This window comes from Natator depressus, chromosome 18 (assembly GCF_965152275.1).
Source record: "Natator depressus isolate rNatDep1 chromosome 18, rNatDep2.hap1, whole genome shotgun sequence".
Lineage (NCBI taxonomy): Eukaryota > Metazoa > Chordata > Testudines > Cheloniidae > Natator > Natator depressus.
In genome coordinates this window covers 12,896,303-12,923,403 of record NC_134251.1, presented here as the reverse complement: position 1 = coordinate 12,923,403, position 27,101 = coordinate 12,896,303, and the positions used below count along the sequence as shown (strand labels likewise).

The window sequence follows — 27,101 nt, the reverse complement described above, 5'->3', positions numbered from 1 at the left end:
GCAGTCAGGGGACAGGGAACAGGTGGGGTTGGATAAGGGGTGGGATCCCCCCGGGGGGGGGGGGGAGGGTCAGGCGACAAGGAGCAGCGGGGGTTGGATGGATTGGGGATTCTGAGGGGGGCACAGCCTTCCCTACCCGGCCCTCCATACAATTTTGCAACCCCAATGTGGCCCTCGGGCCAAAAAGTTTGCCCACCCCTACATGAGAGTCTTTGGGATTTGTATCAATTTATTTTTGAAGCCATAGTGAACTCTTCCTTTTTCCAGCAACATTAAACATGACAACATGAGATAAAGATGTCTGATGTGACTTCTGGCAAATCCATCACAACTGACATGTACGCTTAAAATGATACCACAGAAGAAACAAAGGGCAACACTGTGGTAACATACTTAAGTGCAATAGTTTATCTGTAGAAATTAATCCTGGGATGGTCGAAGTCTGGACCAATAAATTTTACAACACTCATGCCAATATGACAAATTAGAGCTTCCTCTTCGTTCCTCAAAGCAAATGAGAGTTGGTTAGGACTTGTGATTTACTTAACTCCTATTCTCCGTACTACTCACTTTTACTTAACCTCATCATGTTCAAATTTGCCACCTGACTCTCTGGCTAGCGAGCCATTATCTCTCCCTTTATTTTGTTTTCTCCTCTCAAAAGGTGGATTTCTCTGGCTGTGGTCAGGTTCCAAAAGTTAAAGGGGAAAACTGGTCAGGCGGATTTGGTCTTCAAAGATAGAACTGGCTCTCATTTGATCACAGTGAGTACCAATGGGGAGGAATTTACTTCCACGAGAGAAGGGATATGGCCAGAGATTCCTTGGACTGAGCAGGAAGTATAAAGGAGATTAGCTGCAAAGAAGTCAGTAGTTATCTGTTCCGACAGAGGTTTAATGCATTGAAAGATGTATGAAGTTGCTAGAGTTACATTACCTGCATTGTTTCAGAGTAGCAGCCGTGTTAGTCTGTATCCGCAAAAAGAAAAGGAGGACTTGTGGCACCTTAGAGACTAAAATTTATTTGAGCATAAGCTGAAGTGAGCTGTAGCTCACGAAAGCTTATTACCTGCATTGAGTATATGTTATGCTTAGAGGAAGGCCATGAAGTAACTGATGGTCTTTTTTTTTTTTTTTTTTTGGGGGGGGGGGGGGTTAAGAATGAACATCCAGATTTAAAACTGAAGACCAAGTTTATGCAGGTTGTGTTTGGAATTGTTCTCTAAATGATTTAACTATACTAAATGTCCGATTCTATATTAAAATATGGGCTTTCTGGTAACAGGGCTCATCAACAACTTCCCCATCAAACCCAGATTTCATAATATGAATTTAGTTGAGCCAGTGCAGAATCCTTCAAAACGAGTGCTAGAGAATGAGGCAGTGAGGTACAGAACAGATTTATGGACTGGGATTAGACAACTACACCAGTGCCAAACAATTTCCCTCCCACCAAAACTGTGATAAAGATTCAAAAGACCAAGAGCCAGTCCCATACTCAGTGAGTAAACAAAAAAAATAAGGCAACCTTACCATCCAAATAAGATTACACACAGTGCATCACCAAATGAAAACACCACAAGAAATAGTTTAGCATATATCAAAATAAATATGGAAGTTTTACTGCAATGTGTCCCTCTCCATCATCATCATCATGTTTCACAGTTCTTTATGGAAACAGGGAAATAGTGTAATGTAATCTAGAAACTTATTGAACCATAATGCGCAATATACATTAAAACGGCTCTGACATGAAGCATGGGGACCATTGTACCTGTCTGGGCCCTCAAAACTAATAGCCAGATTTCTCTATTGCATAAGAGATACTGTGCAATAGGCTATCCTAGCTCTTAAATTTAAGACGGTTTTGCCTCACAGAATTACAGAAATACAATATGGAATCCAATCAGATAAGGAGATTTCTCATACTGCTCAGCGTTCAACCTCACTCTGCTGGCTCTGAGTTACCTGAACAGTCTTATAATGGACTCCTGTATTGACAAACATTTCACTCTGCTCACATATTCAGGTAAATGAGAAGGACAGAGTGGATGCTAAATGACTCCAGTTTATTCTGTGTGAGCCCTCACTTCAGTGTGATCAAACAGCTGCTTGCAGCTACATTAATTAAAACATCACAAGTGCCAGGAATTCATTGTGTGGGTTAGAAATCTATTTCTACTTTTCCATTTTATTTTCAGCTGTACAACAGCCAAACAGTTTGGAGAACAGAGAAAACTACGGAATCCCATGTTCCTCTAACTACAAAATTACATAAAAGCACTGTTATATTTAAGAATAAACCTCAACATTAAATTATTCATCTTCCTAGTACCCCTTCTAAAGCATTTCCTATACCTGTTTTTATATTTATATGTACCGCTGTAATCTAAGACCTCTGTGTTAGTTATTAGATAAACACAACTAAAAGAGGGTCCACATTCCAAACAATTTACCTATTCTTCTAGACACACCTTAGCTTACCCAAAACTGAAAATTAGACTCATTTACTTTTTACACACTTTATTGTTTGACTTTGTTTAATCACTTTCCTGCTGATATTCTTGCACAAGTGCCTCGCTGCTGTGTTTGAGTTTGCATCACTAGAGGAAAATATTTAAATTCCCCACTAAAGAAGTTTTTAATTAAAAAGTCATGAAGTATTTCCATTCATTATTGTTCTGTGAACATCTTTCACCCCTTTTTTCTGGAGTAGGCTGGAGAAGAGAAGCACTACCATTCTGGGCATACACTACTCGACACTGTCAATTTAAAGGGAAAATCTTTCTGCAAGATTACTACAACCAGAGAAGTCTGCGCACGACTTTGAGAAAGGTAAAATGGTCGGTGAGAGAAGGCAACTCACGATGTGCTAGCACTTCCTTAGGAATGGGGATGAACAAAGAAGCGTTGAGCTCACGTTCTGGTAAGGTATCTCCTTTCTATCTTTCCAGAAAGGAGGACTGCAGTTTGTGCACTTTAACACATATAACGTAATCCACAGATCATTCCCCGCTAGAGAGATAGTGACAAAATTCAGACCACAGCTAGCGCAGGCAGATGAGCCACAGCATGTATGGTAAATGCAGATTCAGAGATGTTGGGTGCCCCCCACATGCCTGAAATTCAACTACAGCCCCAAAAGAAGAAAAACAGTTATATGAATGAATAGAAAGTATTGGGCGGTCATGGTCTACAGTCAATTGGGAGAATTTGGCCTTCAGTGTTCTAAGTAGTCATGAATAATATTGACAGAGACAAGGTGGGTGAGGTAATATCTTTTATTGAGCCAACTTCTATGGGTGAAAGAGACAAGCTTGAGAGATCTATAGAGCTCTGACAGGTCTCACCTTGTCTCTCTCTCATATCCTGGGACCAACAAGGCTACCACAACACTGCAAAGAACAATACTATTTATTATAAAACTGCTCATCCTAAAAGATCCCAAATACATCCAGGATTCACTTCACTCATCACTGAGATGCAGCCGTCTGTTTAACAGTGCACGGCAACACTCCTCCACAGTTTACATCAAAAAATGAACTGTATCTCTCAGACTACAGGAAGGATTTATGTAGGTGAAATGTAATTACCCAAATACAGGTACCTAACTCAATGCTTACCGAGATTATGCTCAAAGATTAAGTAGACATTAGAAGCCTGGCAGGCACAGGGCAAATGAATCCACCAGGATATGCAGTGTCATGAACGACAAGCAAAATGTGACAGTTCTTTCCATGACAGCAAAGATCATTCAGCTTTTGCCTCTTCAGAGAATAAAGATGCACCAAATTATGACAATGGCCAGTTTTCTGTGGGCTGCAAACCCTTCTGCAGTTCTTATCAATTCAAGTGACATCTCCCTTATTTGAGACAAAGTCAGATCACTTATCTAGCCATTGATAGAGAGACATGGAGAGACAGATGCATGCTCTTTCTGATGGTCGATCATTGTATCTGAATTAAGGTTTCCTTTTTGTTCAACATGTACAACATCCAAAAATATGCATCAGACCAAAATGCCTCAGGAAGAGCATTAGCTGGAAATGAGTTAAAACTAGTTTCAGGTACTATACCTCCGCTCTATAAAGTATTTTTGCCAATTGGGGGGTGGGGGTGTGAGGGGGGACTTAGTCATTTTTCTTTTTTTAAAGACATTTTTTTCTTTCCAGTGTTGCTGTGTGAAAGCCTTTTTCAAACAGGAAAAACTGCTGTACAGATTGAAAGCACTGGTAAATCTTACCCTTTGCTGGTACTCACCCTGATCAATAGAGTGCTGAGGAAGCTGGCTAAGTTGGCTATTCACTACACCTGCATACGTCCGCAAGAATTCCTCTTCACTGGCAGTCAACTGGAAATGTGCAAAAAATGAAAGGATGAATAGCAGGAAACAGACTATTGACAAATACCAGTGCCTTCTCCATATCAGTCCATGTACAATTTTAATTTAATCCATTTAAAGCATCTAACTCCAGTTGGACCCAACTCCTTCCTTGCTACCATATTCTGATTTTTCAGACTCTTACACTTCAAAAGCAGAGAGTACAATCCCACAACCCATACTCACTTGAAAAGTGGACTATCACAAGGATGAATGGAGTGACTTTTCCTTTCCTCAATGTCTTCAGATTTATATCCTCACTGCGCAAACCTAATTGAGGTTAATTGTACAGTATACCTGAAGGCATTTTCTGACCTCTAGTATGAGTACCCTATTACTGCTGATGACATGCAAGACGGAAAGAACTTAACTTGAGCATTAGAGCCCACGGCAAATTTGTGGCGCTGCTCTTAGAAGGGACTTCTTTTTATTTGTTAACTGAGTGAATTGTACATAGAAATCAGTGGGACCCAATCAATACAGAATCCCACAATCCAGATCTTTTTTTAATCAGACCCACTTCATCTACAATTTTTAATTTTACAAATACTATATGAATTTCCTAAAAAATTATGAAAACTATAAACCTATTTATACAAACTTGGGTGCATGAGCCATGTCTATATTCACAGCAGCCCTGCTCTTCTAGTGCTAGAATCAGTGATCTCTACATGCACTTAGATCTTGGGTCAGTTAGCAGTACCCCTAGAATCTCATCCAATCCCAGCTCATATATGCCATAGAGTAACAGTAGCCGATGCACGAATCCATCCACTCGCAGACTGGCTTCAGAGCTACCATCAATAATTACTTCCATTAATTTTCTAGTTTATTACAGTATTTAGAAAACTTGGTGTATACCAAAAAAAAAAAAAAAAAAAAAAAGACAGCAAAAGTTCAGGCCCGATTTCAACCACTGCACACTTCACAATTTATTTTTGGCCTAAGCTTCATCTCTGGATAAATCAACAGTGGCCAAAATATTTTGGCAAAAAAAACCAGACCATCCCCTGCCCATGCCAATGAACGTTATTTCAGAAATAAAAGAAAGTTAGGGCTTGTTTACATGGTGCTTTATTCCCCACTCGAGAAGTGTCATTTTTAGTCTGTGATATGCCAGTGCAGACTAATTGGCCTGTATGGACACTGCCCTGCTGCTGTGCACTACAAGTGCCCTAGTGTGCATTAATGTAGTCCCATTTCAAACAGTACTACATTAACTCGCACTAGGGAAACTTTTTGTGCACACCAACAGGATCCACATAGGCCAGTTAGTGAACAAAATGCTAGTTCACACTAAAATGAACACCCCTCTGGTTAGAGCTAAAGCACCATGTAGACAAGCCCTCATGCACTGAAGGCCACTGTGGCCTACTCAAATTTAAATCGACATAGCTATGATGCTCGGAGTGTGAAAAGTCCACACCTTGAGCAGCCTAGCTATGCTGACCTAATGCTCTATGTAGATGTAGCCACACTGATGGAAGACTGCTTCTGTTGACCTAGCAACCATTGCTCAGAGAGGCATTGTTCCTACAATGATGGAAAAACCCCTTCTGCTGCTATAAACTGTGTCTCCACTAGGGGGTTATGCTGGCATAGTTACAATGCCATAGCTATGTTGCTGTAGTCCCTGTACTATAGGCATGACCAAAATGTGTGCTGCAAGAGTGAATTCCAGAGCAAGTGGCCCCTCCACACATCTTAAAAGAATTTAACGGCGTTTAACCCTGGCGACAGGGAATGGGAACATCCCAGTTGGCCACAAATTCCATGACAGGCTGGAAGAAGGTGGTGGTTAAGTTCTGATACTTTTTCAGAACTCCATTAAACTTACATTTGATCCCATCTTCCTAAGCATGAGCAGAACTCTCACTTTCTGCTGGATGTACATCTCCTCCGGACTCTTCCCGGGGACGCCCTCACGGTTCATTCCCCTCCTCCCAGCTCCTGGGACTCCTGCAGATGTAACAAAACCAGAATGAAGTGAACTGATAGTTATGGTTTGATATGCATAACTGGAGAGTTCTATTTCCAAAACACCTATTTTTCACCATAGGTCAAAATACTTCATGAGTTGGTTTGACAACTAGGCTGGGATGGTTTGGTAATCTAACTTCTGACAGGCAGGAAGAGGCCCAAGTCACTCCATTGTAAAAAGCAAACCAGACAGTGGATTTGGAAAATAAACCCATCACAAATCTGGCAGCACGAGCTGGCTGAGCAGAGTTTGCACCCCCATAACACTTGCACCACTGACTGTGGTTGGGAAGGGCACAGAGTAGCTAGGTATCCCCTCACACCAAGTATGTGGGATTAAATTATACGGGCAGAGAGACCATGATAGAAAAAAAGCTCATCTACTGACCTCATGACTGAGGGCAAGGAAGCGTTTTATGGAAATAGCAGTTGGAGATTTACATCCAGTGTGTGTGCCCACAGTAGCCCTCCATTTTGTTGCAGGAGTAGGTGGAAATTGCTTAAATTCCATAATCTGGCATTTTTACCAACCCACAGAGTAAATGTTTTCAATTATAAGCCACAACTACTATGAATACACACACTGCATGTCAGTTCATTCAGAGTCAAGGTTCAGTAAATTTTTAACTACAAGTTGTTCTGAAAATTAAGATGCTTCACACAATATTCACTCACAAAATAGACTAGGAAACTAACAGCTACTGTGCACCGGCTCCAGACCTGTGCACCACAGAAACTTAATCCCCTCCAAGGAATTCCTTCATGCAAATGTAAGCCTGGTATTGCTCCACACTGCATATCTAGCAGACGTCCCCAGTCCTACCTTCTGCAGTTAGTTTTCACGCTCCAAATTCGGCCCTGTGCTGAGTTGTCAGCCTTATGATTCCTGGCAGGTTTCAGTAATCCAGGGAACACATCAGACTCATCAAGGCACTACTGCTAAAGACTTTGGAGCACCAGGTTTAGACAAGCTTTTTTATTTATTTATTTTAAGCAAGTCAGAATTCTCCTATTCTCCTTGAGTATAACTTTTAAAGAGGAAAAGTAATTAGGACGTGGAAAGAGTTCAGGTTACATATTGGCATTCCTGGATGACTCAGTAATTATTCAAACTTAAGCAGTAGCTGTAACAGAGAAACCTCACCACCGACTTTATTTCAGTACTGCCAAGGTGCTAGTAAAATGCAGGCCTGATATTTAGCTAAAATTTCACCAACACTACTTGAAAAAGTTCCCAGTGGGAGGTTCTGCATTGTGCTAATTTTGATGTAGATGGCTATGTTTGAAAACCAGCAACTGGTAAATATGCAATCTTGACTTCATTTATAATGGAGTCAACAGATGCTTTCGGAGAGGGCAGAAAAACAAACACAATCCAATAACATAAAAAAATTATAATTTCTTCTCTTAAAAAGGTAGAATAGTTTTTCCATTAAAAATGTGAGTAACTTTATAGTGAAATGCCACACATTCCACTGTTCTGAACTGTGAAAAGAAAGTGAGCAATGGAGACTAAATAAGCATGTGATGAGACAGGCAACAATCTAATTAAAGCATTTATAATAATTAACTGATCCATATGACACTGTGAAAAAAGTGTGCAAGTAGTTCTGAATCACTCTCTACTGCATAACTGTGCAAAGAGGTGATTTTAACACTAGTGAAAGGCGCTGGATTGGTAGCCAAGGAGATTCAATCCTATTTATCCTGTGAAAAAGCAGACAGCAGCAGCACAAGTTTCTCCCACTTTATCCCACCTAGATGCCTAATCTGGATGGACAGTTATCTGCAGTGTGCATCAAAGCACTGCACAGGTAAGATTTGTCCTACAAGACCCATAATGGGCTTCACACAGTCTTCTGCTCTTCATACTTCTAGAACTCGAAGAGCCTCACCTTGAAATTTTTTTGCCCCATTCCTTTCGCCTTCATTTTGTATTTATGGTTGGAAAGCTCTATTAAAAGGAAGGGTTTTGCAGAGAGTTGAAGTTGTAGACTAGCATGAGCGTTGCACTGCTGTGTGGGCGAGCCAGCTGACACTCATTTTTGCTGTCCCAGCTTCTCCAAACTACACAGGTCAGTCATACTATAAGGCCACAGGAGCTAACAGCAGTGCAGCTGAGCAATGGCACAAATTAAGAATCAACATACCTGCTGCCTAACTAATAAATTCAAGCCATTCGGATTCAGTTACAAGTAATTAATAAATAAATAAATGACAGAACTGCAATAATTTGCGGACTGGAAAGCCCACCTGCTATAATCATAGGGGCGATCACAATACTTGATCCTACAAACTAACATGATTTTGAAACAAGTCTGATCTTCACATCATTGATCTTAAAAAGTACGGATGTCGGATATCTTTGCAAATTCATGGATGACATCTTAACTGGCTAGGCTGAGATCAGAACCAAATGCTATCTTAACTGCTGTACCCTTATATTAATTCACTTTTTAAAAAATATTCTGGAAACATGTCACACACCCACATTTCTTTTCTCTTCTCCCGGTCACTGATTTTGGACCCTTTTTGTAAAAGGCTTCACTCTGCACTTTGACATTTGAACCACACAGATTCTCAGCAGGTTAGATTTCAGAATACTGTGCTTGGCTTTATGGATGCCACGTTACTTTAAAGGGCTATCAAACACACCCATCTACCAGTGCAGCAAGTACAGGAACAAGCATCAACAGATTGACTGGTTCAGAATCCAGAGGACAAGGCCCTAATGTGGGTCAGTAGTTTGAGAAGAGAAAAACAAGCAAGACCTTCAAAGGATCAACATGGGGCCAATTTCATTCACTTCATATACCAATAACCTGGAAGAAGACAACAGAGCAAGCTTGTAGCATGTCAGTACAGAAAGAGGCTTCATCTACCCAGGGTATCAAGTGTCCCTTCATAATCTGAACCCAATGGGTAAATCAGATGTTTCAGTGGGGGAGAAAGCAAGAAATCCTCCAAAAATTAAAGGAGTTTAATCTCCCCACAAAAGCCAAAAAATGCCAACAAATGCTAACACTCAAGCATATTAAATTTGTAGAAAATTATATAAATTATCTACCAGTAGGTGGCACCATAGACAAACATCAGGGAGATGCCACTTCTGCCCCACTCTCCCACCTAGAGAAATCCCCCACACTTCAGTTTATCTTTAACCATGGAAGGGTGACAACTCCTCTTCACTTTACCCCAACCTGAGAGAGGACAAAGGAAACAAAACAGGGAGAAAAAATAGAATAGGATGAAAAGGAAGGAGATGATTGAAGAGAAACAGGAAGAAGATTGAGGGAAATGAGGAGAAAAACATATTAAGATCGAGGACAAAAACCAAAAGAATTGTTAGGAATACACCATTTCAAACGTCTAAATTTAGAATTCAAACAAACATTCTGTATGTTTGAAGCAGAGAAATTGAGATGGTTTGATACTAAGGACTAAAAAGAAGTGTAGTAAAAACACTTCCAACCCAATGCCATAAGAGTTTTCCTGTTCACAAGTGGTTGTGCTGGAGTAATTATAAACAATCACACCCCAAGTTTTAAGACTCCCAAAATTCAGAACTGAATCAAAGGTAAACAATCTAACAGTGTTATCTCTAGATTTGTTCTGCACTTGAGAGACCATTTACACAGTAGAGCATGTCACTTAACTTGCCTCAAACGGTAAAAAAAAAAAATATATATATATATATATATAGAATTTAAAAAGCATCAAAAGTGATAAAAGGGAAAAACTAAACAGAGCCTGGTTTAGCAACAAATAAGCATGGGGGAGAATGGTGCCAGAACACAATATCCATTTTATCTAAGCCAAGAGAGGAATTGTTTGAAGTGAACCACGAGGGCATGTTGAAGAGTCATGGGATGAAACTGAGCAAAGGAAAATTTAAGCTGAGTATCTAAAACGATTCCTTAACAGTGATATCTATTAGGCCATGACAACACTGAGAAAAAAGATGCATTTTTACAAGACAGCTAATGTTGTAAAAGTCTAGTGTAGGCAGGACACTAGGATTTTACCTTGATGTAGTTGGCTAAGACACCTAAATTAGAATTTTACAAAATGTTAGCTCTCATGTTATTCATTGGTCTTCAATGGACTGATCTTCTGTGGAGAGGCAAGTTTGGGACTCCATAACTGAACTTCTACTAAAGAAATTTCAGCAATTCGGTTAGTCCAATATTTTAGATATTAGCCCTCTTAGGTTTTTTTTTTTTTATGTTCATAAAGTAATTGTGTGGTTGTTCTTTTAAATAAAAAGAAACTATTTCTCTAGTAGTACAACTGACTTTATATTTAACAATAGGGAGCAATTCTGACTCTGCCTAACAACCCTGCCTGGATGAATCTTAACTACAGCCATACCTAACGCTTTCCATTACAAGACCCTTTTTTCAGTTGCTTATAGGTCTGTCAAATTTTAGACATTCATGCCAAAGTTTTCCATGCCAGCTATTTGCCTAAGTCTGATTCATTTTTTTTTAAAGTATCAGCTAAAATTGTTGAGCTATTTCCAAGAATGAGGTTAAAAGAAAATATGTTGTTTTGCCTATTAAAATTCTTACAACTGTTTCATCAAGAAGTTGTAGTGCCTCCAAGCATTGGAGCAGTGACTTGAAATTTGGCAGGGGATTGCCCATAGTGTTAGGGGTATGTGTCTTTTGTTGTCCCCATGAAATCTGGCCAAATTTGGACCAAGTTATAAGCTCCTAAAAATCACAGCGTGCACATGCTCAGAGCGGCTTGTTAAGAGTTGGGCAGCTAAGTTTTCTTAAGATTTTTGGCTTCACTGAGCATGCTCTATCCCCACACAGCTCTTATGCATCAACCAAATTGTGCAAGCACTACTCCACCCCCTCTACCCAGAGTAATAAAGTATTCTCCATTCTAGGGCTGCAGGGGCTGAGCAGATTTTTTCCTGGATCTGTTCCCTCCTGGCTGCTAGGACCTGCTTTGGTGCTGGGCACTGGAACTAAGACCAGGAAGACAGTCACTGTGCTCTCTTCCCTGTCCATCCTCCCCAGCTACTGCCCATGCAGTGTGGTGAAGGAAAAAGCTGCCTGACTTGAATGCAGGAAAATTAGAAGCAAAAGGGGAAACAGAGCAAGAGCTGGAAAGGTAGGGGGTACGCACATACACAGGCGCAGAGAGTTTATAACAACTAGATTTCAGAGTAGCAGCCGTGTTAGTCTGTAGTCGCAAAAAGAAGAGGAGTACTTGTGGCACCTTAGAGACTATTTCATCAGATGAAGTGAGCTGTAGCTCACGAAAGCTTATGCTCAAATAAATTGGTTAGTCTCTAAGGTGCCACAAGTACTCCTTTTCTTTTTATAACAACTAGAGCACACTCCCCTTAAGAACCCGGAATCAAACCCATGTTTCCCAAGTCAGGATTCCTTTGCTTTCTAATAAATAAGTTGTGAATCCAACTGGCCAGCTGTGTCTCATTTTATTCTAGTGGCTGGTCTAAAGTGAATAACAGCTTTTTACTACCACCAGTTATTCTGTTAGCTCAAGTGGCAGACAGGCAGAGGGCTGTGCTGTGGGTCTAAAGATCCCAAACTTACTCATGAACCATGTGGGAGTCAATAGGGTTCAACATGATGGAGTTCTGCCCCCCACCCCAGGTTCCCTTTTTAAAGATGTAAGCATATTACATACAACACAAATACAACTTACCTGCTTCTAAAAAAAACAAACCACAGGATTAGATAACCCAAGCGCTCAGTCCTGATTAATGATCACAACTGGGAAAAAGTGAGACGAAAGTACCCTGTGAAGATAAAATATTAAAGAGAAATATATAAACTGAAAAACAGAAAGACAATTAAATTTTTTTTTCAGAGTCTTATACCACTGCATCTAGCCAACATCTGTAAAACTGAAGACAAGCTACGTGAAGCAGAAATCTGTATAATACTGCTTATATACTTATTTCAGTAAGCGATTAAGGATAAAAATGAATCACTAAGTACATTCCTGGTGATGAGGATACACTCAAGTCTTGCTTTCTTGGGGAGTTGGGGGAGGTTTCAACGCAAGACCCGTCTCTTTGAACAAACCAGTAACAGTGCAGCAGAATAACCAGGTGTAACCTCCTCTGGGTAAAAACAAGCATGATTCATCACTTAAAAATTCAAGGTGGGGTAGAAAATATAGTGCTTATGGCCAAAATTTATGTTTTCAATTATGCATATGGCATTTGAATGATTAAAAACGCTTGCTTCTTTTGCAGCGTAATTAAAGTTTCAAAAAGAAACTTTAAACATTGGCTAGGCACATACGGATTACATTATTTGACTGATCAAGATGTGGGTATTTCTAAACCTATTTTATAATTACCATTAGGAACTAGACGTTGAATAGGTTCCCTAAGCGACAATCGCTGGTCACCAGAGTTCAAACACATCAGGGCTAGCTCAAGTGAGATTACTGGTCATCGAACCTTTCACATAATATGGCAAAACAGTGTGAATAGCTTCTGTTCAGGACAGCTCCACAACTTGAAGCATGTCAATCATCATTACCATACAAAGGGCCAGGTTTTAATTAAAACCCTCTGATTAGAAGAGCCATTTGTACACACCTGCACTACCCACCTAAATGAAACCTCCAGCATGGAGACCAGGGTTCTTGGTTAAGTGTAGAGATACACACTTGTTATTTTCAATCAGGAGGTGAAGGCAAAATTGGAGTAGCTCAGAGTTTCTCCCAGTCAGTGCCCTGCACTATTCCATGCTGGGAGAGGGTCACACCTGGAATGCCTGAGATCTCCTGAACAATTACACCAACTTTGTCCAAGAGAGACCAGGGCTGCAGTAACTGCAAGCTTCACCCATAGCATTCTACAATGGCCCCTCCTAGGAAGGGCTGAGAGTGGAGGAGCTATGCCAACTGCTTTAAGAGACATTCATTGCACCTCTCCAGAAGAGAGAAAATGTCTGTTATGAAAGGACTATTTAAGCCTTACCTTCCTCCTTCACTAATTAGTTCCCACTTTTCTAACCCCCTAAAATGCAATACAGCCCAATGACCGATCACCTACAGCACTGACAACAGAACCATTTACAGTAACTAATTGCTCTTTTCATTTTTATAGACTTCAAAGGCATCCCACCCTCCATCATTACATACACATGGAACTGTGGGAACTCCTTCCTTCAAAAAAAGATGAAAGCACAGGAACTAACCACTTCTGAAGTGCACTAATTTCTATTAACAGCCAACGATAGCACTCTCACACTTACCATTAAAATGCCAGACCCTTCCAAAAAGCTATAAGTAATGGCAATCTGTCTATGCATACAAGCTCCATTTATCAAATAATCCATTATCAAGTAACTCAGAGAAAAGATATAACATTTTCCTGGTAGGAAAATGTTGTATCTCACAAACTACAAATCCCACCTGAACTCAACTGCAGATTGAAATTTGGTCTGGATAAAAATTACAGCACAGCTAGTCAGAAGAGTTTAACCATGGAGACCAGCTTTCAGAACAAGTGTACTCAGAAGCAGCAGCATTGTGCAAGTGATGCAATCCTGGTTAGTTTCACTTTTCCACTCCCCACAGGGGTTCTCAAACTTTATTGCACCCTGAACCCCTTCCGGCAACAAAAATTACTACATGATCCCAGGAGAGGGGACAAAAGGCTGAGCCTGCTGACCCCACCACCCTGGGCGGGGGAGCAGAGGAGCCAAAGCCGAAACCCAAGCTGCACCAGGTGGGGGGGCAGGAGGGGGATCCAAAGTTTAAACCCAAAGGCTTCAGCCCCAAGCAGGGGGCCTGTAGCCTCCATGCAGGATTGAAGCTGAAGCCTGAGCCCTGAAGCCCTTGAGCTTCAGCCCCAGACGGTGGGGCTCAGGCTTCGGCTTTGGCCCGAGGCAGTGGGATTCAGGCTTCGGTCCCTAGTAAGTCTAATGCCAGCCCTGGTGACCCCATTAAAATGGGGTCCTGACCCACAGACTGAGAACCGCTGAGCTAGAGAGGCTGGGGTAAGTACTCTGTAAATAATCACCAGTTCTGCTACAAAGGGCACAGGGTAACTGGAATAAACAAACTGGGATTTCGCTGTCCTTTAAGAGGTGGGGTGGAGACACTAAGTCCCAAGATGTCCACTGACTAGTCCAAGATCACATAGCAACTCATGGTAGAGCCACAAATAGAACCAAGATACCCTAAGTCCCTGCTCTAATCACTGGACAATGCTGCCTCACATTTTTTTAAACTAAGAATCCCGAATGTTCATCTTTAATGGACCCTAAGAAATATGATCTAAAAATATTCTGCAACAGGATATTTTGGGGGTGGGAGGGAAGATGACAACTGAGGTCCAAAATATGAGAGAACACGCTTAGCAAAACAGCTGAGGAACAGCTGACCTACCATCAGGGCACGTAGCTTTGCTCACCATCTTAAATGTCCCAGTAGATCCATCTGCTCCACAATGATCCATACCAGGGCATTCTTGAGGTTGGGTAATTATCTGGTTCAATTAAGAATACTAGCTCAGAACTATGCTATTTTACGTTTTTTGTGGGAGTTGTGGGTCAGCAGACGTGCAGACTGGGAAACGTCAGAAGGCTGTGCATTCTGCTCAAAGTCCATTCTAATTACTTGACCCTATGGGTAGGTCTATAATCACATGACAACTGCTTCAGTTAACAGATTACATACTGTGGGGGTTCATCAAGTTCATCCCCCTCCACAGAAGCATCTCTGCGATTTCACAGGTACTGAAAACAGCTGTTCAGAGCTTCTCTTGCCAGTCAACATCACTTTTAAGGCAAGCTTCTAATTTCTCTTTGGCTGAAAGAGATCTATCCAAAGCCTCATTCTTACTTTATGCTACTGCAGGTGTGGATAAGAGTAACCAAATGCATTGAATTTCATTGCCGATAGAATGTGGAAGAGCATACAGCCATTTTTCTGGTTTACACTCAAAATTCCTCTACCCCCAAGCTTACTCATATGTTTCCAAAAAGACTTAACAGTTAAGGTTATGCTGGGCCTTTTATTCTACACTTCATGTCTGACAGATTCCACAATGCAGAGTTCAGGTTGGTTAGCAGGACCAGATGACAGAATGGAAACTCTTCCCATGCCAACATTTTCTAGGCATCTGGAATTCATCCCATCCCTTTATTGTTCTCTCCAGAGGACAGTTCTCTATCAAATAATGCCACTTTCATAAAGTGCTTTACACCCATAAATCTCAAGTGTTTTTCGCACAGGTGAGCAATTTGTTTTACAGTTAGTAAAACAAAAGTAAAGCAAAATGATGCACCTGAGGTCACAGCACAAGTCCACAGCAGAACTGGATATAGAACCAATTGTCTCCCTCACACCCTATTAGCTGGATCATAATACTTCCCAGTAAATATAGCTAGATCAAATAAAGTTTTCAGCTGAACAACAAAATCACACTGGTTGAAAGGAGAAACACATTTTAAATCAGAAAAACATTAGCAATATCACTGAATTGTGACAGGTTTCAGAGTAACAGCCGTGTTAGTTTGTATTCGCAAAAAGAAAAAGGAGTACTTGTAGCACCTTAGAGACTAACCAATTTATTTGAGCATGAGCTTTCGTGAGCTACAGCTCACTTCATCGGATGCATACTGTGGAAAGTGTAGAAGATCTTTTTATACACATAAAGCATGAAAAAATACCTCCTCTCACCCCACTCTCCTGCTGGTAATAGCTTATCTAAAGTGATCACTCTTTACAATGTGTATGATAATCAAGGTGGGCCATTTCCAGCACAAATCCAGGGTTTAACAAGAACGTTCTGGGGGGGGCAGGGGGGGGCGCGCAGGAAAAAAACAAGGGGAAATAGGTTACCTTGCATAATGACTTAGCATAATGTCATTATGCAAGGCACTGCATTTAGCCGTATGGAGTGGAAATCTATCAACTGCATGAAAAAACTTGTACAGATACAGACAGACATCATCTTCCTTTCCAAATGCAAACAGATGGACATCGTACCAAAAGGACTCAAGGTAAAAAATCCATTACAATCTACATACCACACAGACTATGCTGACAGCTTGTGCCACACGCTCTCAAAGAAACTGCGGAATCACCTGATCAACATCCTCTACAGCAAACAGGGAAAGATTAAGAATGAGCTCTCAAAAATGGATACTCTCATAAAAAACCAACCTTCCACACAAACTTCCTCATGGCTGGACTTTGCTAAAACTAGACAAGCCATTTACAACACACACTTTGCTTCTCTACAAAAGAAAAAGGACACTAAACTTTCTAAACTACTACATGCCACAAGGGGCCACAGCAATGGTTCCCTCAACCCACCCAGTAATATTGTTAACCTATCCAACTATACTCTCAGCCCAGCAGAAGCAGCTGTCCTATCTCGGGGCCTCTCCTTCTGCCCCTCCACCCCCACGAACATGATACAGTTCTGTGGTGACCTAGAATCCTATTTTCGACGTCTTCGACTCAAGGAATATTTCCAACATACCTCTGAACAATATACTAATCCACAGAGAAAAAGAAGGATTCTAGGTGGACTCCTCCTGAAGGTCAAAACAGCAGACTGGACTTCTACATAGAGTGCTTCCGCCAACGTGCACGGGCTGAAATTGTGGAAAAGCAGCATCACTTGCCCCATAACCTCAGCCGTGCGGAACACAATGCCATCCACAGCCTCAGAAACAACTCTGACATCATAATCAAAAAGGCTGACAAAGGAGGTGCTGTCGTCATCATGAATAGGTCGGAATATGAACAAGAGGCTGCTCGGCAGCTCTCCAACACCACTTTCTACAAGCCATTACCCTCTGATCCCACTGAGAGTTACCAAAAGAAACTACAGCATTTGCTCAAGAAACTCCCTGAAAAAGCACAAGATCAAATCCGCACAGACACACCCCTGGAACCCCGACCTGGGATATTCTATCTACTACCCAAGATCCATAAACCTGGAAATCCTGGGTGCCCCATCATCGCAGGCATTGGCATCCTGACAGCAGGATTGTCTGCTATGTAGACTCCCTCCTCAGGCCCTACGCTACCAGCACTCCCAGCTACCTTCGAGACACCGCTGACTTCCTGAGGAAACTACAATCCATCGGTGATCTTCCTGATAACACCATCCTGGCCACTATGGATGCAGAAGCCCACTACACCAACATTCCACACAAAGATGGACTACAAGCCGTCAAGAACACTATCCCCGATAATGTCATGGCTAACCTGGTGGCTGAACTTTGTGACTTTGTCCTTACCCATAACTATTTTACATTTGGGGACAATGTATACCTTCAGATCAGCGGCAGTGCTATGGGTACCCGCATGGCCCCACAGTATGCCAACATTTTTATGGCTGACTTAGAAAAACGCTTCCTCAGCTCTCGTCCCCTAACGCCCCTACTCTACTTGCGCTATATTGATGACATCTTCATCATCTGGACCCATGGAAAAGAAGCCCTTGAGGAATTCCACCATGATTTCAACAATTTCCATCCCACCATCAACCTCAGCCTGGTCCAGTCCACACAAGAGATTCACTTCCTGGACACTACAGTGCTAATAAACGATGGTCACATAAACACCACCCTATACTGGAAGCCTACTGACCGCTATTCCTACCTACATGCCTCCAGCTTTCACCCTGACCACACCACACGATCCATCGTCTACAGCCAAGCTCTGCGATACAACCGCATTTGCTCCAACCCCTCAGACAGAGACAAACACCTACAAGATCTCTATCAAGCATTCTTACAACTACAATACCCACTTGCGGAAGTGAAGAAACAGATTGATAGAGCCCGAAGAGTTCCCAGAAGTCACCTACTACAGGACAGGCCTAACAAAGAAAATAACAGAACGCCACTAGCCGTCACCTTCAGCACCCAACTAAAACCCCTCCAATGCATTATTAAGGATCTACAACCTATCCTGAAGGATGACCCAACACTCATAAATCTTGGGAGACAGGCCAGTCCTTGCCTACAGACAGCCCCCCAACCTGAAGCCAATACTCACCAGCAACCACATACCACACAACAGAACCACTAACCCAGGAACCTATCCTTGCAACAAAGCCCGTTGCCAACTGTGCCCACATGTCTATTCAGGGGACACCATCACAGGGCCTAATATCAGCCACACTATCAGAGGCTCGTTCACCTGCACATCCACCAATGTGATATATGCCATCATGTGCCAGCAATGCCCCTCTGCCATGTACATTGATCAAACTGGACAGTCTCTACGTAAAAGAATAAATGGACACAAATCAGATGTCAAGAATTATAACATTCATAAACCAGTCGGAGAACACTTCAATCTCTCTGGTCACGCGATTACAGACATGAAAGTTGCTATATTACAACAAAAAAAACTTCAAATCCAGACTCCAGTGAGAAACTGCTGAATTGGAATTCATTTGCAAATTGGATACAATTAACTTAGGCTTGAATAGAGACTGGGAGTGCCTAAGTCATTATGCAAGGTAACCTATTTCCCCTTGTTTTTTCCAACCCCGCCCCCAGACGTTCTTGTTAAACCCTGGATTTGTGCTGGAAATGGCCCACCTTGATCATCATACAAATTGTAAGGAGAGTGGTCACTTTAGATAAGCTATTACCAGCAGGAGAGTGGGGTGGGAGGAGGTATTTTTTCATGCTTTATGTGTATAAAAAGATCTTCTACACTTTCCACAGTATGCATCCGATGAAGTGAGCTGTAGCTCACGAAAGCTTATGCTCAAATAAATTGGTTAGTCTCTAAGGTGCCACAAGTACTCCTTTTCTTTTTACTGAATTGTGACAACATAGAAAAAACTGCAAATTGAAATCAGGAGTCTGAGATATTATGCACCAGGTTGCAGCATCTTGGGAGTTTAGTAGCAGTGCTGATACTTTATCAGCATCAAAAAGAACACACACACACCAACAATAAGTTCACACCCCACTAATCACAATTAAACTTTGGTCACTGCACTTCTGGACCCGAATATTTATTGGTTAAACACAGTAGCTTAGTTTGCTTTTCTTATTTTTGCCAGATATTTTCATACCACACATCAAAAACAGTACTCTGTAAAGTTAATATTTTAAGCAGGGTTTCTAACATCTCTTCGGAAGACATGCAGACAGATAAACATGGATTGTGTCGTATATTGTACCACAGGAGTCCTGATGTCTAATCAAACTTAACTGGGGACTAGGCAGCTCAAATGATTGAATGGGATAAAGATAGATTTGGAAGGATTAATATCTAATTAGCGGGGGTAATTGCCCATATCCCCCTTCACCCCAAAAGCAAAGAAAAAAAAAAGAAAAAACATTCTAAACTATTTTGGGGGTGGAAAGGTTAATAAGGGGGGATTGTTCTCTGTACACAAAATGTGATGAAAATCAAATCTATACTTCTGAATCAGTTATTGTTCTTGACTACTTTTTATTAAAATGATATCTTCAACACAAAATATTTCTCCCTGCTAGTGAAATATTAAATATAAAAATGTACAAGATAATTGAAAATTGTCTTTTTCAGTTAATTTCACAAAGATAAAAATCTAAACCTTCCAAGCCTAGATTGAGCCTTTGACATCTAGGTTAGAACTGAATCCAGAGTTACATGAAATCACAGCGAGGACCTGACATGTTCGCTGGCCTACGTGAAGTTAGATTGAAGTCTCAACCCAGTTCCTAGTGATCAAGTGTCCACATCCCAGAAATGACCGCCACTGAAAGCCTCAGTAGCAGTCAGACCTGAGGTGCCAAGAACTGAATGGGCCATCAAGAATGAACTGCCTTGTCACACCTGGAGGTGTTCTCTCTAGGTCAGGGTGAGAGGCTCCCAAGGCAAATGGAAAAACTTTCATTTCCAATGCCCATGTTGTATCTACTCTGTGGCTAAACAAAGGTCTTCATTCTCCAATGCCATCAGCCAGTACCTCTTACAAGAAGGGAACTAAGTCCAATTATTTCAATAGCAATTTTAGTCTGAAACACAGTGAACGCTTTCACAAAGCTGTGCATCTAATTTCTTCTGGACAGCATAAAGCTTGTTTGGCACTCGCAGGGAGTGACAGTTACTTCTCATTTATTTTTAATATGATGCACAAAACAGAATAATAAACGAGGAAGATCTGAAGGCTACATCTAAGGCCGCCTGCACAGTTTTGCCAAAGCAACAGTTTCAGGCTTGAAAATGTTCTCACCCTCTCCCAAATGGCAAATAAAGTTGGCCAGTGGACAAATGCATAACTGTCCTTCACTTCAGTACTACATTCCTCATTCTGCCTGAAGTACAGAGTGAATACATGAGGCAGAGTGAGGATCACAGGAACACTTTCCGTCCTGCAAGGCCCTACATGTGCACTGGGCAGAGTAGAGGAGGCCTGCCATCCAAGTTCTGATCCCCACTGTCTCCATACCAAACCAGTCTATGTGCATGTGCTGTCTCTGTCCCAAGAGAAAGAAAAAAGTACCTTCCTCAACCACCCAAAGAGGGGAAGAAAGTGACAGAGTAAAGCTACCGGACCCAGTCTAGCAGCCTGTAAATTTGAGGTGGGAGTGAGCAGGACCGAACTGAAGTCTTGACTATAGAGGGTGCACCTAAACAGTAAAAAGTTACTATCCTTATTAAGCAGTATCACTGAGATGCTAATGTAGACTGGAATTAGGCATTGTTAACTACCATGTAAAGAAACCCCCCTCTGCAATGGTAAAGATATCTTTACTATCTACACTAGTGATCCCATGGTTGCTATCACCAGCACATCTACAGTAGTGAAAATACAAGATTTTCAGAATTTGCTAGCGTAGCAACAGCTAATAAAAAAGGGAGACCCTATCTTGGAAGTACAGGGAAGAAATTAAACATTACAGTCGCCCGTTCACTTCTAAATGGAAGGGAGGCCAAAAAGGAGCCATGGAAAGCAGCAAATACTGGCTCCACAACATGCTCTCCCTCCTAGCAACACCACAGAACCTTTTCTGCTGGAGCTCCATGAGAGTTACGCCGTACTGGTTTGGGGGGCTAAAATAGGAGCAACAGGTGGGGGAGCAACTGTTCTCCATAGCATGCTCCTGCTTGGAAGGACAGTATTCTGCAGCAAGCAGCATTAACTCCCTTTTGTTGCTGGTGCTCCACAGAGTGGAGACGGAAGGCAGTCAATTGCAGAGTAACTCCTGAAGCCCCTGTGCTACTCAGAAGCAAGTCTTTGATCCTGAGTTGTTGGGGGAGAAGGGAAGAATCAGGCTGCCCAGACACAAACTTAGTTTATTAAAATATTTTTTTCGTCTCTAAACCTACAAGAACAACCCCTCAGGTAAAGTGAATCTTGCCACTGAGAGTGGTCTTGCCTCAAATTAAAGAGCAATTACAACAGTTACTGAAAGCTTTTCCTTTGTATCATGATTCCGTCAACTCTGCCCATTCTACCTCAAAATTCAGAGTGGGGTAGGGAAGTCATTCTCATCACAAACCCTGGAGGGTGCTTCTCTACTGGGTAATATCACACGCAGGGTTCAAGAGCATTCTGGTTCTGTCTTCAGTAACACTATAGATCTGTGTCACAAACAGGTATGTTAATAAGCAGCTAGTTTGTATCCAAGAAAACAATCAAAACTACAACCCTCCAATTCATTTCTAGGTTCTGCATGAATGTGACACACAACTAAAACCCACAAAATTTTAGATTGAAAAGCATATTTGTTTTTAATACAAATCTTAATAGAAGTCTAAGGTTCTTTTTTCCCCCTTCTTCTTTCAGAGAAGTATTCCAATGCAATGATGTATATCCAAACACCAACATTGTACTTATGCATAAGAATAAAAGTTTGTTCAATTTCACTATTAGCATAGTGCAGGCTGACCAAAAGGCAAGGAGTAAACTGCCCACAAAAATAATGGTCTAAAATAAGTTTTACCTGTTCAGTTTTAATAATGTAAAGTATTAATGTCAGTCATATGGGAATCTCTAAAACTTAAAGAAAAGGAGTACTTGTGGCACCTTAGAGACTAACCAATTTATTTGAGCATAAGCTTTCGTGAGCTACAGCTCACTTCATCTGTTACTCTGAAACCTCTAAAACTTAAGTTGTAGATTCACAGTTTCCTTTAGACGGTTGCATTTTTCCAATAGTTTCCAACAAATAAAAACCCAAAGGGAGCTGGTTCAGTTACAAAAAGTATTTTTCTCTTCGATCCTTGCTGGATCTATACGAAGACATCTTTCAATCTAATGACCTAAATTAAAGGAAGAGGACAATAAAAGTTCAAATGACGAGGTATCTTGAACAAACCTCCCTTCGGCAGGTTTCACATGAACTATGCAAATATAAGTTACCAAAATAAAGTCCCTTTAACCTTTGCTCCACTCTCTCAGACAGAGACAAACACCTACAAGATCTCTATCAAGCATTGTTAAAACTACAATACCCACCTGCTGAAGTGAAAAAACAGACTGACAGAGCCAGAAGAGTATCCAGAAGTCACCTATTACAGGACAGGCCCAACAAAGAAAATAACAGAACGCCACTAGCCATCACCTTCAGCCCCCAACTAAAACCTCTCCAGCGCATCATCAAGGATCTACAACCTATCCTGAAGGACGACCCAACACTCTCACAGATCTTGGGAGACAGACCAGTCCTCGATTACAAGACAGACCCCCAACCTGAAGCAAATACTCACCAGCGACCACACACCACACAACAAAAACACTACCCCAGGAACCTATCCATGCAACAAAGCTCGATGCCAACTCTGTCCACATATTTATTCAAGTGACACCATCATAGGACCTAATCACATTAGCCACGCCATCAGGGGCTCGTTCACCTGCACGTCTACCAATGTGATATATGCCATCATGTGCCAGCAATGCCCTTCTGCCATGTACATTGGCCAAACCGGACAGTCTCTACGCAAAAGAATAAATGGACATAAATCTGACATCAAGAATCATAACATTCAAAAACCGGTAGGAGAACACTTTAACCTCTCTGGCCACTCAGGTTATGTCTACACTATGAAATTAGGTCGAATTTATAGAAGTCATTTTTTTAGAAATCGGTTTTATATATTCGAGTGTGTGTCTCCCCACAGAAAATGCTCTACGTGCATTAAGTGCATTAACTCGGCGGAGTGCTTCCACAGTACCGAGGCTAGAGTCAACTTCCGGAGCGTTGCACTGTGGGTAGCTATCCCACAGTTCCCGCAGTCTCCGCTGCCCATTGGAATTCTGGGTTGAGATCCCAATGCCTGATGGGGCTAAAACATTGTCGCGGGTGGTTCTGGGTACATATCATCAGGCCCCCGTTCCCTCCCTCCCTCCGTGAAAGCAAGGGCAGACAATAGTTTCGCGCCTGTTTTCCTGAGTTACCTGTGCAGACGCCATACCACGGCAAGCATGGAGCCCGCTCAGCTCACTGTCACCGTATGTCTCCTGGGTGCTGGCAGACGCAGTATTGCATTGCTACACAGCAGCAGCAACCCATTGCCTTGTGGCAGCAGACGGTGCAATAGGACTGGTAGCCATCATCGTCACGTCCGAGGTGCTCCTGGTCGCCTCTGTGAGGTCGACCAGGAGCGCCTGGGCAGACATGGGCGCAGGGACTAAATTTGGAGTGACTTGATCAGGTCACTCTCTTTAGTCCTGCAGTCAGTCCTATTGAACCATCTTATGGTGAGCAGGCAGGCGATACGGATTGCTAGCAGTCCTATTGCATCATCTTCTGCCGGGCAGGCAAGAGATGAAGATGGCTAGCAGTCCTATTGTACCATCTTCTGCCGAGCAACCATGAGATGTGGATGGCATGCAGTCCTTCTGCACCGTCTGCTGCCAGCCAAAGATGTAAAAGATAGATGGAGTGTATCAAAACAACAAATAGACCAGATTTGTTTTGTACTCATTTGCAAAACCCACCCTCTCCCCCCCCCCCCCCCCCGTCTAGGGGACTCATTCCTCTAGGTCACAACACTGCAGTCACTCACAGAGAAGACGCAGTGAGGTAAATGTAGCCATGTATCAATCAGAGGCCAGACTAACCTCCTTGTTCCAATAAGAACAATAACTTAGGTGCACCATTTCTTATTGGAACCCTCCGTGAAGTCCTGCCTGAAATACTCCTTGATGTAAAGCCACCCCCTTTGTTGATTTTAACTCCCTGTAAGCCAACCCTGTAAGCCGTGTCGTCAGTCGCCCCTCCCTGCGTCAGAGCAACGGCAAACAATCGTGCATCTGAGTTGAGAGTGCTGTCCAGAGCAGTCACAATGGAGCACTCTGGGATAGCTCCCGGAGGCCAATACCGTCGAATTGGGTCCACAGTACCCCAAATTCAACCCGGCAAGGCCGATTTAAGCGCTAATCCACTCGTCAGGAATGGAGTAAGGAAATCGATTTTAAGAGCCCTTTAAGTCGAAATAAAGGGCTTCATCGTGTGGACGGGTGCAGGTTTACATCGATTTAACGCTGCTAAATTCGACCTAAAGTCCTAGTATAGACCAGGGCTATGATTCTATGAAAGACTGAAAAATAAGATGTCACTAGGACTCATTTCTCATGACAGTTTAGTACTTGTTTGTTAGAAGCTGGAAAGAACCTTCATCTCTGCCAAATAACAGAACTTCTTGCAAGAATGTTAGATGATTCATGGTTTTATATGGAACAGTACAAAGATGTAGGATAGGAAGACAGATACCTAGCAGAAACTATACAGAATATACAAAAAATGAGAAGTACCCCAGAACTTTGGTTTTATCCAGTTAAGATGCCCCTTCTCTTTATTTCTCAAGGGACCAGACTTAACATATTGAAGCCCATAGTTACCTTACTCTTGTAAACTCTTGAAATCCAGTTTTCTTATTGTTTCATTCTTCAAAAAAGGTTGACAAAATGATAAAACTAAATCTCCTTGTGTGAACCACTTCAACCCCCATAATTTCCCACTGCTCTTTGAGAAAAAAGGTTTCAAACTGCAAACCACAAGTCACTCCACATGTTGTTGTGCACTCCATCAAAGAACCTTGTGCTGGCTTTTCAGGATCTCAAAGATCCCTGTCTTTAAAGTTTGACTTTAATGTGAAATAATTTTTTCACAACTTTATTACTCAAGTCCCAAAAGAGGACACCTACTTCAAGTTCTTGCTGATGTCCTTGAGGCAACTGTAAGCTCCTCTGGATGTATCCACCCATGTATTTTGGGGTACTAATTATTTGGCAGTCATCTTAGGGAACATATTTCAGAAACTGATTCAGGTGCTAAAGGAAGAATTTTCATACGGAGATCAAAACTGACAACTGTGGTCACATAACTCATGATGGACTTAGTCATCTTTGTGACTGAATTCTCTCACATTTCAAGGAGAGGATCTTTCACTTGAGGCTTTACAAGAGCTAGTAAGTGCGAGACTCAAAGCAGTAAAAAAACAACCCAGGATCTTATGCCTAAAGGCTTATGAACCTTTTCTTCAGAAAAATCCAGTCTATATGCATGAGGCTGCTATTTATTATATAGAAGCCAGAGCACCAGGCAATAGCAACCACCATTCACATGATGTCAATACTTTAACTCCACATAGTAGACCTAGTGATAAAGAATTGGCCCATTGTGGCAATGGACAAATTGAGAATCTGCTAGACCACTCTACAGACTTATTGAGTAAGAAGTAAAATCTAAGTTTTTTCACAATGAGTTTAATCAAAACAAGCCTACCACGCATGTGTGTCAAAGTATACTACACGACTTGAAATAGATATGTACGAATGGTGATTTCCAGCTCCATTAGGCTATTCTTTACTGGCCAGAAGGGGAACTAGGAAGAAATCATCAGCACTCAAGACTGCACTAATGGAGAACTAGTCTAGTATTATTTTGTATGTTCAGATCTAGATTTCAAGCCAAGTGGACATTATTCACAATTACATTTTTATTTAGATTTAAAAATGATTACATATTGTTCTGACTCAGTCTTACTGGTGGCTGAAATGGTATTTTAGTTTATATTAAAATGAAGACAAAATCTAAAACATAAATTACACTAAAAACAAAACAGTTCAAATGACAAACCCTTGCAGAACAATCTGAAAAAACAGAACAGGCAGAAATCCAATAAGTTCCTGTGGGCAATTAGAGCAGCAGTAATTTGTAATTGTAAAAATATTTGCAAGAATGGGACTAAAACCCCAAAATTGTAACAACTATATTTGGAGTCAAACTGCCTTTGGATGGTGATCAAACTTTCTTCTCCCCATTTTGAGTGCACACTATTGTTATATTTAACTTGAGACACTATAATTAACGTGTACTGGAAATACTTATCTCCTAGTCTACATCACCTACTGAAGCACCCTTTTACTTATCGGTATTTCTATGGTGCTAGTCACCAAAGTATCTTTCTGCAGATGCTCAGCATATTGAAGATATTTTTAATGGAAAAATACGACCTGTGCTGCCCTGCATTTTACGCTGATGGGTAACAATGGTAATTCTAGAAAAGGGGTTCTCAAACTGTGCGTTGGGACCCCAAAGTGGGTCACAACCCCTTTTTAATGGGGTCACCAGTGCTGGTGTTAGACTTGCTGGGGCCTGGGGCTGAAGATGAAGCCCAGGCCCTATCACCTGGGGCCAAAGACTGAGCCCCACTGTCCGAGGCCAAAGTTAGAGGGTTTCAGCCATGGGTGGTAGGGCTCAGTTTACAGGCCCCACACCTGGGGCTGAAACCTTTGGACTTGGCCTTCCGCA

General features: G+C 41.7%; 2 protein-coding genes across 2 annotated transcripts in view; both read right to left on the bottom strand.

Annotated features, from left to right (window-relative positions):
- CTNNBIP1 (catenin beta interacting protein 1) overlaps positions 1-12,139 on the bottom strand; it is a 36,846-nt gene extending 24,707 nt beyond the window's left edge. The window contains exons 1-3 of the mRNA XM_074933945.1: positions 12,046-12,139; positions 6,218-6,339; positions 4,260-4,350 (exon numbers count right to left, since the gene is read on the bottom strand). Of these exons, the coding sequence (XP_074790046.1) occupies positions 4,260-4,350; positions 6,218-6,313 (187 nt within the window). The 5' untranslated portion in view covers positions 6,314-6,339; positions 12,046-12,139. The remainder of the gene's footprint in view (positions 1-4,259; positions 4,351-6,217; positions 6,340-12,045) is intronic.
- The window catches only part of LZIC (leucine zipper and CTNNBIP1 domain containing), a 54,136-nt gene continuing 39,078 nt past the window's right edge, over positions 12,044-27,101 (bottom strand). Inside the window, 1 exon segment of the mRNA XM_074933943.1 lies at positions 12,044-12,139. The gene's annotated coding sequence lies outside the window, so the exon portion shown is untranslated.